Source organism: Cyphomyrmex costatus, unplaced genomic scaffold (genome assembly GCF_001594065.2).
Source record: "Cyphomyrmex costatus isolate MS0001 unplaced genomic scaffold, Ccosl1.0 scaffold480, whole genome shotgun sequence".
NCBI lineage: Eukaryota > Metazoa > Arthropoda > Insecta > Hymenoptera > Formicidae > Cyphomyrmex > Cyphomyrmex costatus.
The window spans coordinates 222,363-236,503 of record NW_017279074.1 but is presented as its reverse complement, the minus strand read 5'-3'; the positions used below and the strand labels follow the sequence as shown (position 1 = coordinate 236,503).

The window sequence follows — 14,141 nt, the reverse complement described above, 5'->3', positions numbered from 1 at the left end:
CAGTGCGATTATTAACCTAGTCTCTCAAACAGATCAAGAATTGGGTTTTGATAATATACGCGAAAATGTAAATTGTGGCGAAGAATTCTACTAATGGTATTAATTCATTAATTGTAAACATAAATTTATTTAATTGTTTCAATATGGTCGAAAAACATCATTATTGAAATATGTATCATAAAATAATTTGTAAAATAAATGAAATACATTTTTGTCGTCAATTTTTATTTTCTGTTATTGTAACAAATATTTATATATATATATATATATAGAGAGAGAGAGAGAGAGAGAGAGAGAGGCGTATATGCGGTTCAAATTGGCATTTATAAATTTTAAATAGCTAAGCGCAGACTCTGCTCGATTTCTGCTATTAGTTTATGAGGTGTTAGAAAATCATCAAATTTAAATTCGAATAATGCAGCGAGAAAGATTTATAATAAAATAGAGAAAGAGAGAAAAAAAGACTTTAACGCGCATGAGTGTTGTCATTCGCAATACAATGTTATATGTAAGTCCCATTTATGTTTACGTAACGTTATTGTGTAAGCGTTGTTTGTATAATTTTACTGTGTACTTCATTTTTGGTTTTTTGCAAAGTCCAGTGTCTATTATAAAGCCCAAATACTGATAAGTGATAGTAAATTTGATTAAAGATTTTACTTTGCTAGATGTTCGTAGTTCCTCGCTGATTGACTCCATAAGTCCTACAATATTTGTATCAATAAAATTAAAAATATAACACTTCTTTGTACGTAAAAAGCAACGTTGAAATCATTAAAAATTAAATATAAAATGACTTGCCAATGCTCTAACTGCAAATTTCGAAGCACAGTAGGGAACTAAATTCGGAATGCCACCAATGCCAGCCAGTGACGAGAGCGCAACTACGTGTCCATGATTCTTTTCGATCATACTTGGTAGAAATGCTTGTAACATCTAAACATAGTAAAAACAGTAGAATCCTAATATAAGAAAAGTAAAAATTGAATAATTGAATAATGACTTGTAATTTTAAAAAGTGTATGCTGCACTATTTTAGAAATAATATCCTAGTATCAAATCACTTCATGTTTATTAATTATACATTCCTGACGCTCGTCTTGCTTCAGTCATACGTCTGACGCCGCTGCGTCGCCTCTGCTTACTTTCTAATATGACCAATTACTACAAATGCATTATTTAAAATAAGACATCCTTTATAAGAAATTGTGCTGATTATTCTTATGCTAATTAGATATAAGTGAGAAAAAATTTAATGTATTATATATGTAAGCTGCGTTCGCCGTTTCGTTGTACGCATAATGTCATGTATGAGATATCATTTTATCGTTGTTGTTCATAGAGTATTAAACAGAAGACTCAGACAGCTACTAAGTATCAGGTAAAACACGAAATTTGTCTTTTGCGTACTATAAATAAATATAATATATTTTTGTGTTTGTAGTTTTGTCTTACAGCGCTGACTCCTAAACAGCCGCCTAAATTATTATTGTTATATTTAATTATAAGGAGTTTTTTAAATTTATATTTTCAATTATTTTGTTTTTTATAGTGTTATTGGCTTAGTGTTTTTATAAACTGCGTTTTGAATATAATCAATTGACTTCCGTACATCATATTTTATAAGAAGATTTCACTTTAGTCAGTTGTCATCATCCGGTGATTGCAGATCTATAGGTACATTTGATGACTATACAGTTTTGATTGCCGGAGAAATCTTCTGTCACAAAGTATGTATAAAAATTGAAGGAGGACATTCAGAACGCAGTTTATAAGCACTGAGGTAAACGTCGCATACGTAGAAGCCCGTAAGTCATTCATAATGTTACATATAAAAATATTTATATTTTTTTTACTATTATTGTCAGTATGGTATGTGCTATATAAATGGAGAATTTTTTTTTTGAACACCTTATTGCATAGATGCAGACGACTTATAATACATGCACACACACATACACATATATTTTCATGTGCACGTTGATAATCGAGGAGCAGAAGGATGCAGCTTACACCACAAGGCTGTCGGCTTTCGAATCCAAGACCGCGAGCCGAAATTTTTTTGTCGGTGCATGATTTGCTGCGCGCCTGTCGTTTCGACATCGCCATCTTTCTTTCCGCGACTCCTTGTAATCTAGATCAATAAGGATCGGATGATTTCGAGAATCGCGACGAACACGTACAAATCTTCGAGAGCTGACGAGAAGTATTCATTCGTGTCCTGACCGTGCTATGGTGTCCTTTTGCTCTCGATGTTAGTCGAGCCTAATGCGATCCAAGATGACTTTTTAAACTGGAAACAAATGTTTAATTGGTCAAGCCGTTCTGGAAATATAAGCGGTCAAAAAGTGATGATTTTAATGAAAAATTAAGATTTATCTAATAAAATAATATATTACCATGAAAAGTAACTGATATATTATTAATTAAAGGTGCCAGTAAGGTATATGATACAAAGTACTGGTACCGATTTTCGAATCGCTTCCGTTTTCCGCTGTCTCTCTCACCTCACCGTCCCGCGTGAAGATTAAAATATCGCTTGAGCGTCGTGCGGCATTTGGACTGCGCGCGATAAAATTTTGTGTTAGTACAACAGACTCTTTTTTAAATAAATTAGAGTAAAAAATATGACTGATCGGAAACTTTTGCACGTCACTATATGTAAATTTTAATGTGTTACAGCGTTTTTACCCAGAGCGATACGAATTTCCGTAGCCACAGCAGCATTTTTCTTTAATTAAAATGTGAAAAGAATGCGGTGCCTCAAATGCTGCTAATTAACCTCCATCGTGTTCACTGTTGTTTTATGGAGTTATTAAATTAATTTTATAATTAGAATTTCGTAATTTATTATATACACTGTTGCATATCACAATTGTTATTTAAATTTTATACTGAAGATGGTCACATTTAGGACCGAAACGTTTATTTTGTAATTTTATGATAATGTATAATTTTCACTAATAAGAACCAGTATGTGGCAAATGCTCTTTATTAATTTTGTATTTATTTTCAAGCCACGTATAACCTTATTTATTTTAAAAAAGTAGAATTAGTTATGTTGTCTATAAAATTAAATGTAATAATCGCAAATATTTGTATATGGAACAAACAAAGAGGAAAGTATAAAAACAGGAACATATTAAGGAACATATATCAAACATAAAAAAGCCCTACAATAATATGTCTGTAGTATCACTCCACCAATTGGAAAATAAACATATGTTTAATTGGGATGATATTGACATATTGGGGATGTAGAACAATCATATTATAAACGCACGATATCTGAAATGGTACATATAAAATCACAAGAATCGGGTAACTAAGCAAAGTGATATATACGGAAAAATTTCCAGACATCTATCTTTCCATTATCACCAATGTCTCTTCCTCCCACCACGAGAAATAAATTATTTTCCCTTCCCCATGTAGTTCCTTCTTAAATGTTTATCAGTCTGTTAAGATTCTTTCTTACTAGTCTTGTTGCATCTTCCGTTTTGAACGGACGCGTCTTTGTTTCCGTTATATTTTTGAAAAGTGTGGCCGATTTTGACTGTGCCTTGCTCGTTACTCTGTAATTACTCTAAATCGTCTAGCGGTCCCGCAATTTTGGATGTCCCATGATTCGTTCGTCCTGACGCGCGTATTAGCGGCGTGGACGCAGGCGCCCGGTGTTCGTGCGGTTCTTTTCTTCGTTAATTTCCATTTTCGCGAGTTATTGTGTCATTCGTTAAGACTTTACATTACTTACCGCCTTGTGCGGCATTTTCGTTACTGGCCGTATTGACCTAGTTCTGGTCGTGTGTCATTCATTGAAGACTAACATAAGACTAAGACTGTTAAGATTCTTCATATCGTTTACATCATATTACAAAACATAGAAGTTATATCACTTATAAGTGATAATAAGTGACAACTGTAGTTGTCGTATTGGGTAGAGAGTTTTAATTATTTGAACACAGGTATGTCTGAATCTATAAAGAATATTAAAGAATAATTAAAGTTTTTTATCAAATTTGAGAATTAAATCTAATTCAATACTGGACACGATATAATTAATAATGGGTTATAATAAAAACTACAATCACTATTAATGTCAACATAAATCAATTTTGAAATAACATCTGGAAATTCTACGTAAGCAGTCAAAAGGAATAGATATTCACAATATGTGTATAACGATCTAAAAATTGACACAGCGTTTGAGGTATTCTGACGATAGTAAAAGTCATGAGGATCAATACATCTATATAACGAACCAGCTGTTAGTAAGAAAGCGAGAACAACGATGTTTGTAATTATACTCTTGCGTAAATTGTAATATTTTTATTACATACTACTGATGATGGTAAAAAATTGACCGAAACGTCTAGAGAAAATTAATATATTTTTTAATAAAAAGGACATTCGCTTTTCATAACTAGCGCTGTGGCTGTATGCTCTTCGTTTTTGTTTATTTTAAATTAATCCTGTTTTTACAATTGCGTATTGACATCAACACTGACTTCTATGGTCCCTTTAATTTTTCTTTGTTGAATTGACGGGAGTCCGAGATTTTTGTTAATTTAAATATTAAATATTAAATTTTGTTAATTAAAAATATATAAAGAGATAAGGGTAATAAACCAATAACTTCGTTAAAATCTTTAAATTAATCTAATATATTGCGAAGAATATCACTTAATTATGGCGTTTCGTCCCAGCTTCCATTACTGGACTCATCAGTAAGGCATTGTAGTGGAAGCCTACCTTATACACGCCTGAGAGAGTTATTTAGTTGAGATTATAAAGAGATATACGCGTATCAAAGCATTTGCGAGAATTTTGCGAATATCTATAGACCCCTGATGGCGGGTCGACGTAGTAATATTCTTCGCAATATTTATTAGTAGCAATATTTATAGTTTTGGGAGGGGTGGGAGGGGAATACATATATTACTTTAAATAAATATTGCGAAGAATATTACTACGTCGACCCGCCATCAGGGGTCTACATAGATATTCGCAAAATTCTCGCAAGTACTTTGATACGCGTATATCTCTTTATATAGAATCTCAACTAAATAACTCTCTCAGGCGTATAAGGTAGGCTTCCACTACAATTATATTACTGATGAGTCCAGTAGTGGAAGCTGGGACGAAACGCCATAATTAAGTATGATATTCTTCGCAATATATTAGATTAATTTAAAGATTTTAACGAAATTATTGGCTCATTGCCCTTATCTCTTTACATTAGTTGTTTAATACTGTTTAATATTGAGCCTTATCACAAACATATTAAAAATATAGTTCAATAAATATAATAATATATAATTAACACATACTTCAATCAATATTAGATGTTCTTATTTGAAAAAATTGTTAATTTTTTTAGGTAACCATGGTCATGGTAAAATATATCTTGTTCCTAATACAAATTTTATTACTTATATTGAAAGTTCCATATTATATTTTCAAAGATGTATACAGATTAATCAACCCAATAAAGGAAAAAAACGTAGCTGGTGAAATCGTTTTGGTGCGTACATAAATTTTAATATATGTATACAATTTATAAAAAAAATATGTGTATTATATAACTTAAGTTATGTGATTTTTCTAATTTTATTTAAATTTTTTTCCAAAATTGAATTTTTAAATAATATTTTCTTTAACAAATTTTTTTAATATTTAATCTTATTTCTTTTTTTTCTTATTATAAATAATAAGTGGAGAAAGTCACCGATACCGACAGATCGCTTTCTTTTAGATAATATTCTTAAACTAACAAGGAGAGGCTATGCTCTACTCTTCACCGATTTTGATCAAACTTGCAGCGATTTAGAAGAGCCTATCAAATAAACACCTGTAAAGTCGTTCACGTCAGTTGGTCAAAAAATTTGTGTCCAAAAAACCGACGTGACATTGACTTGAACTTGACGGTGTAGCCCAAGGTCAAACCTATAAGACTAGTATATACCTTATTAAGTCACTTTCGTCTAAGGCATTTTTCTCAGAAATGCATACTTTCCGAGATATTAGACCGTTTCCAGATTTTTGGTATATTTTTAAATGATCATTACTCGGCTTCTAAGGCCCATTGGCGCGAACGGCTTTACAGGTGTTCATTTGATAGGCTCCTCTAACATCGCTGCAAGTTTGATCAAAATCGGTGAAGAGCAGAGCCTCTTCTTGTAACAATAAAAATATAATTTAAAAAAAAAACATAAGTACAAACTAAAATGTCAATGTCCTATTAGATAGTACAAGCAGTTTTTTTAATACTGTTTGAAATTTTACAATAATTAAGTTTTCCGTAAGATAAGTAAAAATGAGGGTCTAACAAAATGGGCTCCAAAACTGACACAGTAGACATAGTAATGCCTATATTCCTATTCTATAGGATAAAGATATATTCTATTCTGTAAAGAAAACTAATTTATGAAACTGCAGTAAGCACTTAAAATGACATAATATTATTAATAATACGTCACTATTATTTAAATAATGCAATTTGCAAAAGAATATCGTAAATATTTTTTTCGAATTCGTAGAATTTATTTTTAACTGATTTGGTATACTGTATAGAAATAAGCCACAAATATATAAATTATGAATTTGTATTTCTTTAATTAGCTAAATAGATCAGTTTCTGAGGAATAAGGGGATTACATAAACATAGATATAAAGATTTGTATTCTAGACTTTTTTTTAAACTGAGACATTCTATTAGATACATTTGTTTTCATACATACATATTTTATAATATTAAACAAAAGTTCATTAAAATAAAATCAAAACTAAAAGCATATAACCACAGCGCTAGTTATGATGAGCGAATGTCCTTTATTCGAATTATGTCTAGACGTTTCGATCTAATTTAGACCATCATCAGTAGAATATTAAAATTATGTTATACAATTAAAAATATTACAAAGTGATATTATAATTAACGCAAGAGTATAATTACGCTATCTATTATCCTCGCATTTTTTATATATATTACGTGCTTGTTCCGTTAGTAGATCGAAGATGACCTTGTGTATTTTTTTTAATATTTAAAACAATTTTTTAACGTTAAGTGCTTCAATTAATTGTCGATTTAATGGATCTAGGGATGCCGCAAGACGAGACGAGACGAGATTTTAGGAAATATCGTCTTAAACAATAACAAGAAAGAAGGAAGCACAAAGCAAAGCCTATCACGGTCAAAGCTAGATCAAGATGCTTATTATCATTATGTGTGAATTTATATACCGCGTATGTAGTTCTCTCAATCGTTGACGAAAGTCATCAACAAGTTGGCGGGACGAAACGTCTGCAACTTGTGATATTCTTCGCAATCTTATTTTTCACAGATTTCAATTATCATTACTTTAATATTAAATTTTAATACATGTCTTTCAACATATTATTAAGAAATAATTTAAAGATATTATTAAGATCTAATAAGATGCTATAAGCATCGAAATTTGTTAGATTGATTGTCAATCTAACTAAAGTGATATTACCGCGGTAGTTATTTAGAGTTGCGTTGTAAGTCTGAAAAAATGTTCGGCACGCGATTGAGAGAACTACATACGCGGTATATAAATTCACACATAATGATAATAAGCATCTTGATCTAGCTTTGACCGTGATAGGCTTTGCTTTGTGCTTCCTTCTTTCTTGTTATTGTTTAACAATTGTACGGTCGTAAAAATAAGATTCTATTATTTGTTAAAATATCGTCTTGTCTTGAAAAAATCTTGAAATGTGCATTCTTGTCTTGATCTCGAACTCAAAAATCTTGTCTTGTCTCCAAATTCTCGACAATTTAAATAATGCGTTGTCTGCAATGTACGAAGTAAAAAGCAAGAATGAGAAATTGACCAATTACAATCGATTATTCTTCTCAGATTTAATTATAATTGGTCAATTTTTACTCTTACTTCTTACTTCGTGTATTGTAGACGATGTTTAAGGCCTGTTCTATAATACGTCGTATGTCGGCATCGGATGTCGTAATAAAGTGTTGGAATGATTAAAAAAAATGTGATTCGTGTGTTATTTGATTTACAATTAGTATTAGATATAATTTAATGTGATCTAGGCTTAGCAATATTGCACACAAAAAATTGTTTTAAATATTAAAAAAATACACAAGGTCATCTTCGATCTACTAACGGAACAAGCACGTAATATATATAAAAAATGTGAGAACAATAGATAGCGTAATTATACTCTTGCGTTAATTATAATATCACTTTGTAATATTTTTAATTTTGTAACATAATTATAATATTCTACTGATGATGGTCTAAAATAGATCGAAACGTCTAGACAAATTTAACGTATAATTCGTATAAAGGACATTCGCTCATCATAACTAGCGCTGTGGCTGTATGCTCTTTGTTTTGGTTTTATTTTATATTCTAAACCACATAACACATTAAAAAGTTCATTATTTCTTTTTAAAGCATAAAAAAATTTTTAATTATTCCATATTAAACAAAAAGTTGTAATATGTAACAATTATTATTTAAATTGTATTTTATATATTATCGTAGATAACAGGTGCAGGTCATGGTATCGGAAAGGAATTAGCGATTGGTTATGCTTCATTAGGAGCAACAGTGGTATGTTGGGATATTAATGAAGACACCAACAATGAAACAATGAACTATATTAAAAGAACAGGAAAGAACTCTGTGTATGCGTATCAGTAAGTTTATATAACAATATTCGATGAAATGAACAAATTATTCGAATCGAATTCATACGTGCATGATTATTATATGTAAACGCTTATTATCAATTTTAATTAAAATCTTTGTGTTTTATAGATGTAATGTAGCGGACAGGGAAGACGTTTTCAGAATAGCAAAGAAAGTAAAAGAAGAAGTAGGTGATGTAACTATCTTGGTTAACAATGCTGGCATAGTATTTCCTAAATTATTTCTGAAGCAAAGTCTTGATGAAATTGCACAAGTCATAAACGTCAATGTGATGGCGCATTATTGGGCAAGTAATATATCAAGAAATATTAAAGTTACATAACATAAGAAGTATTAGTTACATAACTAATCGTTAATATAATTAATTTTACTTTTTGAACGGATATATCGTATCATCTTGCTATATTTGTCACCAAATTGTTATAATTAAAGAGTTCAGACGAGTACATAATTAAGTTTTTATAAACTGTTGTTTTACAAGGTTATATTACTTTCAGACATTGAAAGCATTCTTACCTAGTATGATCGAAAAGAATTACGGTCACATTGTATCGGTTTCATCAGTATCAGCATTTCTTCCCTTATTTTTTGGGACAACTTACTGTCCTTCAAAATCAGCAATTAAAGGTAACTGATTCTTTTACAAAATGATTATAAGAAAGTACAGAATGTATATGAGCAAATCTCCACAACTTTCAAAATTTAGTATTAAAAAAAAAAATAATTCTTTTTTAAAGTCACAGTATCGAAAACGGGTTTTTCTGGCAAAGTTAGTCTTGAATAGCAATAGAAAATACGGGCTCATGATTTTTTCGAAAACTTTTTTTGTAAAATTGCATATTTGGCCTGAGTTAAAAATTTATTTTAAAAAAATATATTCTGATAGATTAAGATCATTAGATATGGAAAGGAAGTATATCAAATCGTTTTTAATAATAATTCAAATATATTTATTTTTCAAATTCCATAAATAATAGCATAACAGTTCATAAGTTATAAGACAATAGTTATAGCAATTAAGTAAGTGTTAAATCAATTAACAGTAACAATATTAAAATGTGAAATTTTTCAAGTAGTTATCTTTCGTCTTGCATCCTTTTGCTTTAGCTTTGTTACCTGTTTGGATTTAGCATCGACTAGGTTCCACTTAGGTGGCTTTAGTGGAAAATGATTACACGGAAGCTTGATGAAACATAGATTACACGAGAGATAATTAAGGAACAGTACATTTTTGTTATTTGCATTCCACGATAGCTGAAATATTTTATTAGAATTTGGGGCTGATTTTAAGTTGGGTTGAACGACTTTGTCGACAGCCTCTATATCGTTAAATGTAATTTCAAAAATTTTAATTCTTTTTCCAGCAGACTTATTAACAGCATTAAATACACCATCTGCCGACGAAATATCATTTCCAGATAAAACAAAATGGTAAAACAAAATGCGCATATCAATAGGCATATATGTGTACATTTATTCACTGTATTACATTGATATTGAATTTTTATAATATTTCATATTTCAAATTGCGTTTAATTAGTCAACGAAATGAATATGCAATTTAAGTATAGGTTAAAATATTAAGAAATAGAGTGTACATAAATGAGCTTAGGGTTACAAATCAATCAGAAAGGTATTTTCAGTGTGCCAGAAAAAAATGACAATTTTACACGCGAGGGGCCCAGCGATTACTCTGATTTCAGAAGCTTATAACTTAGAGTGTTTACAAGGCACAGTCATGAAAAAAATTGGATTGGATTGATATTTCGGAGTAGAATACATGCCACTTTTTCAAATATGGGTTACAGAAAACTTTTTTCTGAAAAAAAATAATGTTTATGAAGTTTTAGATTTTTTAAAAAGTGAGTCACACGTCTACTCGCATCTCCTATTTTGTGCCTTATGGAAGCACATTCTTGGAACTTTTTTCACTTGATAATATATATCAAATGGTATCTAAAAATAAATTTTGAAGTGATTTGCTTAAGATTTTTTTTTTTTACAACGTTAAGAAATAAATTTTTATAGCGAGTCACAACGTTAATTCTTAATAAATTCATATATTTTCGAGTTATAGCTTCATAACTATAATTGATAGCTCAAAATAAACTAGTGGAGTATACTTGTCATCATTTTCCAAGCAGAAAATAATTTTAAAATAAACATTTCCACTTATCGTAGCCCGGCTATTACGGAGTAACTAGAATTTTAAAAGTTCTGGAGATTTGCTCATATACATATATGTATACAGAGTGATCCGAAATTCGCGCATTCGGAGTACAGGACATGATACTTTATGCTAAAACAAATAACTTTTTTCTTTAGCAAAATTGCGTCCAAAACAAATAGTTTTTAAAAAAACAACAAATGATGATATTAAAATACGGTATTAAAAACAAGCAACAATATAAAAGATGACAATATATATCAAATTAGTATTCCATAAATTAAAAAAAAATAGTTTTACAAGAGAACTTGTTAAAGTTAACGAATAAGCGCTGTAATTCATGTAACACTCAGAGCCGGCGCGCGCGCCTTACTCACCTGTGCCTATAAATCCGTGACTAGTATTCATAAGTAATGTCTTTTAAAACATTCATACGGCTCTGTTATGATTAGTTTACGACATATCTTATAAGACTGTACTTAAAATAACTTATCTTAAATAATAAGAAAAAAATTATGAATAGTATCAGCATTTGACCTTTTTCTATATACAACAACAGTTCAAAAATCGACAAACTTTCTGTAAAAATTTATTGAGCCTTTAATTTTGCTGCTGAGTGTATTATTAAAACTTAAGAAAATTGTTCTACATCATATAAGTACTTATTATAAGAATTGTGTCGTCTGTCTTATTATTGTAGCTTCAACCGGACGATTTTTTTTTTTAATCACTGTTACAAATATACTCCCTTCACCCTTGATATTTTTTAAGTTTGATGATATATTTAACTATCACGTAATTGTATACAATATTTGAAATAATAGAATGCTCGCAGCTCGCGAAGCATACTATTTGTCTTTATTTTCAGATTATTATTATGTAAGCAGACAATTTTTTATTCATGTATCACGAAGAAATATAAAGGCAGTATTTATTTTATTAATTTTTAATTATTTATGCAATGTAATATAGATCGAGGAAGGTCAAATGCTGATACTATTCATAGTTTTTTCTTATTATTTAAGATAAGATATCTTAAGTACAGTCTTATAAGATATGTAAACTAATTATAACAGAGCCGTATGAGCGTCTTAAAAGACATCATTTATGAATACTATTCACGGACTAGGTATACACGCAAGTAAGGCGCGCACGCCGACCTTGAGTGTTACATAAATTTTACAGCACTTATTATTCGTTAACTTTAACAAACTCTCTTCCAAAAACTATTTGTCGGACACAAATTTGCTACAAGAAAAAGTTGTTTGTTTTAGCATAAAGTATCATGTCCTGTAGGTACTCCAAATGCGCGAATTTCGAATCATCGTGTATATGTATATCATACCGGGTGGGGCAATAACTTTGTCCACCTTGAATATCTCCGCTATTTTTAGAGATATGAAAATATTGTAATTACAAAAGTTGTACGGTATTAAGAGGACCATAATATATGCTGGTTATAATTTTTTTAGTTGGTGGCGTTTCGGAGATTTCGAGGTCAACTTCATTTTTTTAAATGGAATTATATGATATTTTTTTCACTATATGATTCCTCTAATTATTCTGTACATAAAAGTATCAAGGTAGAGTTATAAAAAAACCAATAGTTTACGAGATATTTTACACATTCTTTTGGTACATATTGACATAAAATGTTTAATAATTCGTGAACTATTGACTTTTTGATAATCGTACCTTAAGTTGCTTATTTCTAAATTATCCATTTTGCATACATATTTCTTTATAGCAACTATGTGTTTTCTTCACACCAATTGATTCATCTCATTATACTATTTACAGAAGCATTAAGGTATGATTATCTAATATTTTCATATCTCTAAAAATAGCGGAGATATTCAAGGTGGACAAAGTTATTGCCCCACCCGGTATATATATGTATATAATAAAATAAAGCGGTGTATATATATATACATACACCGCTTTATTTTATTGAAATAATTTAGTAGTTATGCATATATAACATAACTAATTCTAGAACAAGTTTGTTAGTCATAGAGTGATATCAAATTGTATCTACTATAGATAGAATATACTTATATGTGTATGTATATACCACTAATATTTAAGTATATAAATATTGTGACATATACATATATGTACATATATATATGTACTACACACACATATTGACGTTTATTTTGAATAATGTATGTATGCGAAAGTAAAAATATAAAATATACTTTTCTAATATATTAATATATCAACAGCAATGATGGAATCTATATCGGATGAGTTACGTATAATAAGTAGAGGAAAATCAGCTATTAAATTCACAACTGTTTATCCGTACTTCGTAAATACTGGACTTGTTACAAATTTCAAATTTCGGTAATTTTACAACAATATATATATTATTGTAATTTGTAATAAATTCTTTTATAACACGAGTGGCGGTTGAAAAGTAAGGCATGATTGCACGTAACTCACAAACAAAAAGAGATATTCGAATAAAACAAAAAGCATGATTACATTGGCTACGTAAAAACGTACATACATTTATTTTTCAACGTAGTCACCATTTACGTTTACAGCTATAAATGTACTTTTATGCCTTTTTTGTTTCATTCAAATACCTAACCTTTTGCGCGCACGCGAGCATTTGCGAATATGTGCGACTGTACATTACTTTTTATATCATGTACATACGCAATCCATTTTTTTCATACAGTAACAAAAGCATAGTGTATACAATATATAACAAAAACAAATTTTTATTTTAATAATATCGCACTTTTTATTTTAATGAATAATGAATCTTTATTGTAATAAATGCTTTTTACATATATCGACAACGGTAATTAATTAATAAGATATTTATGGCGGTTATTAGTAGCAAAATTAGATTAAATTCCATTTTATTTACCAATATAGGCTTCCACGGTTATTACCAGAACTTTCACCGCAAGAAGTAGCTTCGTCAATAATTAATGCGCAAAGACAAAATTATGAAAATAAAAGCATACCTTCATATTGGTTGTCCATTTCTAAGATTGGAAGGTATGTATAAATTACGATACAAAAAATGTAATCATAAATAATACATAATGAATTTTCAAATATACAATAATATGTTGCAGGATAGTATTGTATAATAAATATACTAAATTATGTTGCAGTTTTTTCCATTCGATCGCCACCGTCGCGCCACGCTACGATCACGGATGGAAGTCGGCATCATGCTTTCTATACGCGCGATGTGTGATTTTTCAACGCGCAATAGACACGGAAAATATATACGTATATATATATAT

General features: G+C 29.8%; 1 protein-coding gene across 1 annotated transcript; it reads left to right on the top strand.

The window, feature by feature from the left end:
• The first annotated feature begins 5,386 nt into the window (after nt 1-5,386).
• LOC108778113 (short-chain dehydrogenase/reductase family 16C member 6-like) lies at nt 5,387-13,897 on the top strand. Its single transcript, XM_018545213.1, has 6 exons — nt 5,387-5,524; nt 8,535-8,689; nt 8,811-8,988; nt 9,200-9,329; nt 13,098-13,218; nt 13,762-13,897. Exons 1-6 carry the CDS (start codon nt 5,387-5,389, stop codon nt 13,895-13,897), a joined length of 858 nt encoding a protein of 285 aa, XP_018400715.1.
• Nucleotides 13,898-14,141: the final 244 nt, after the last annotated feature.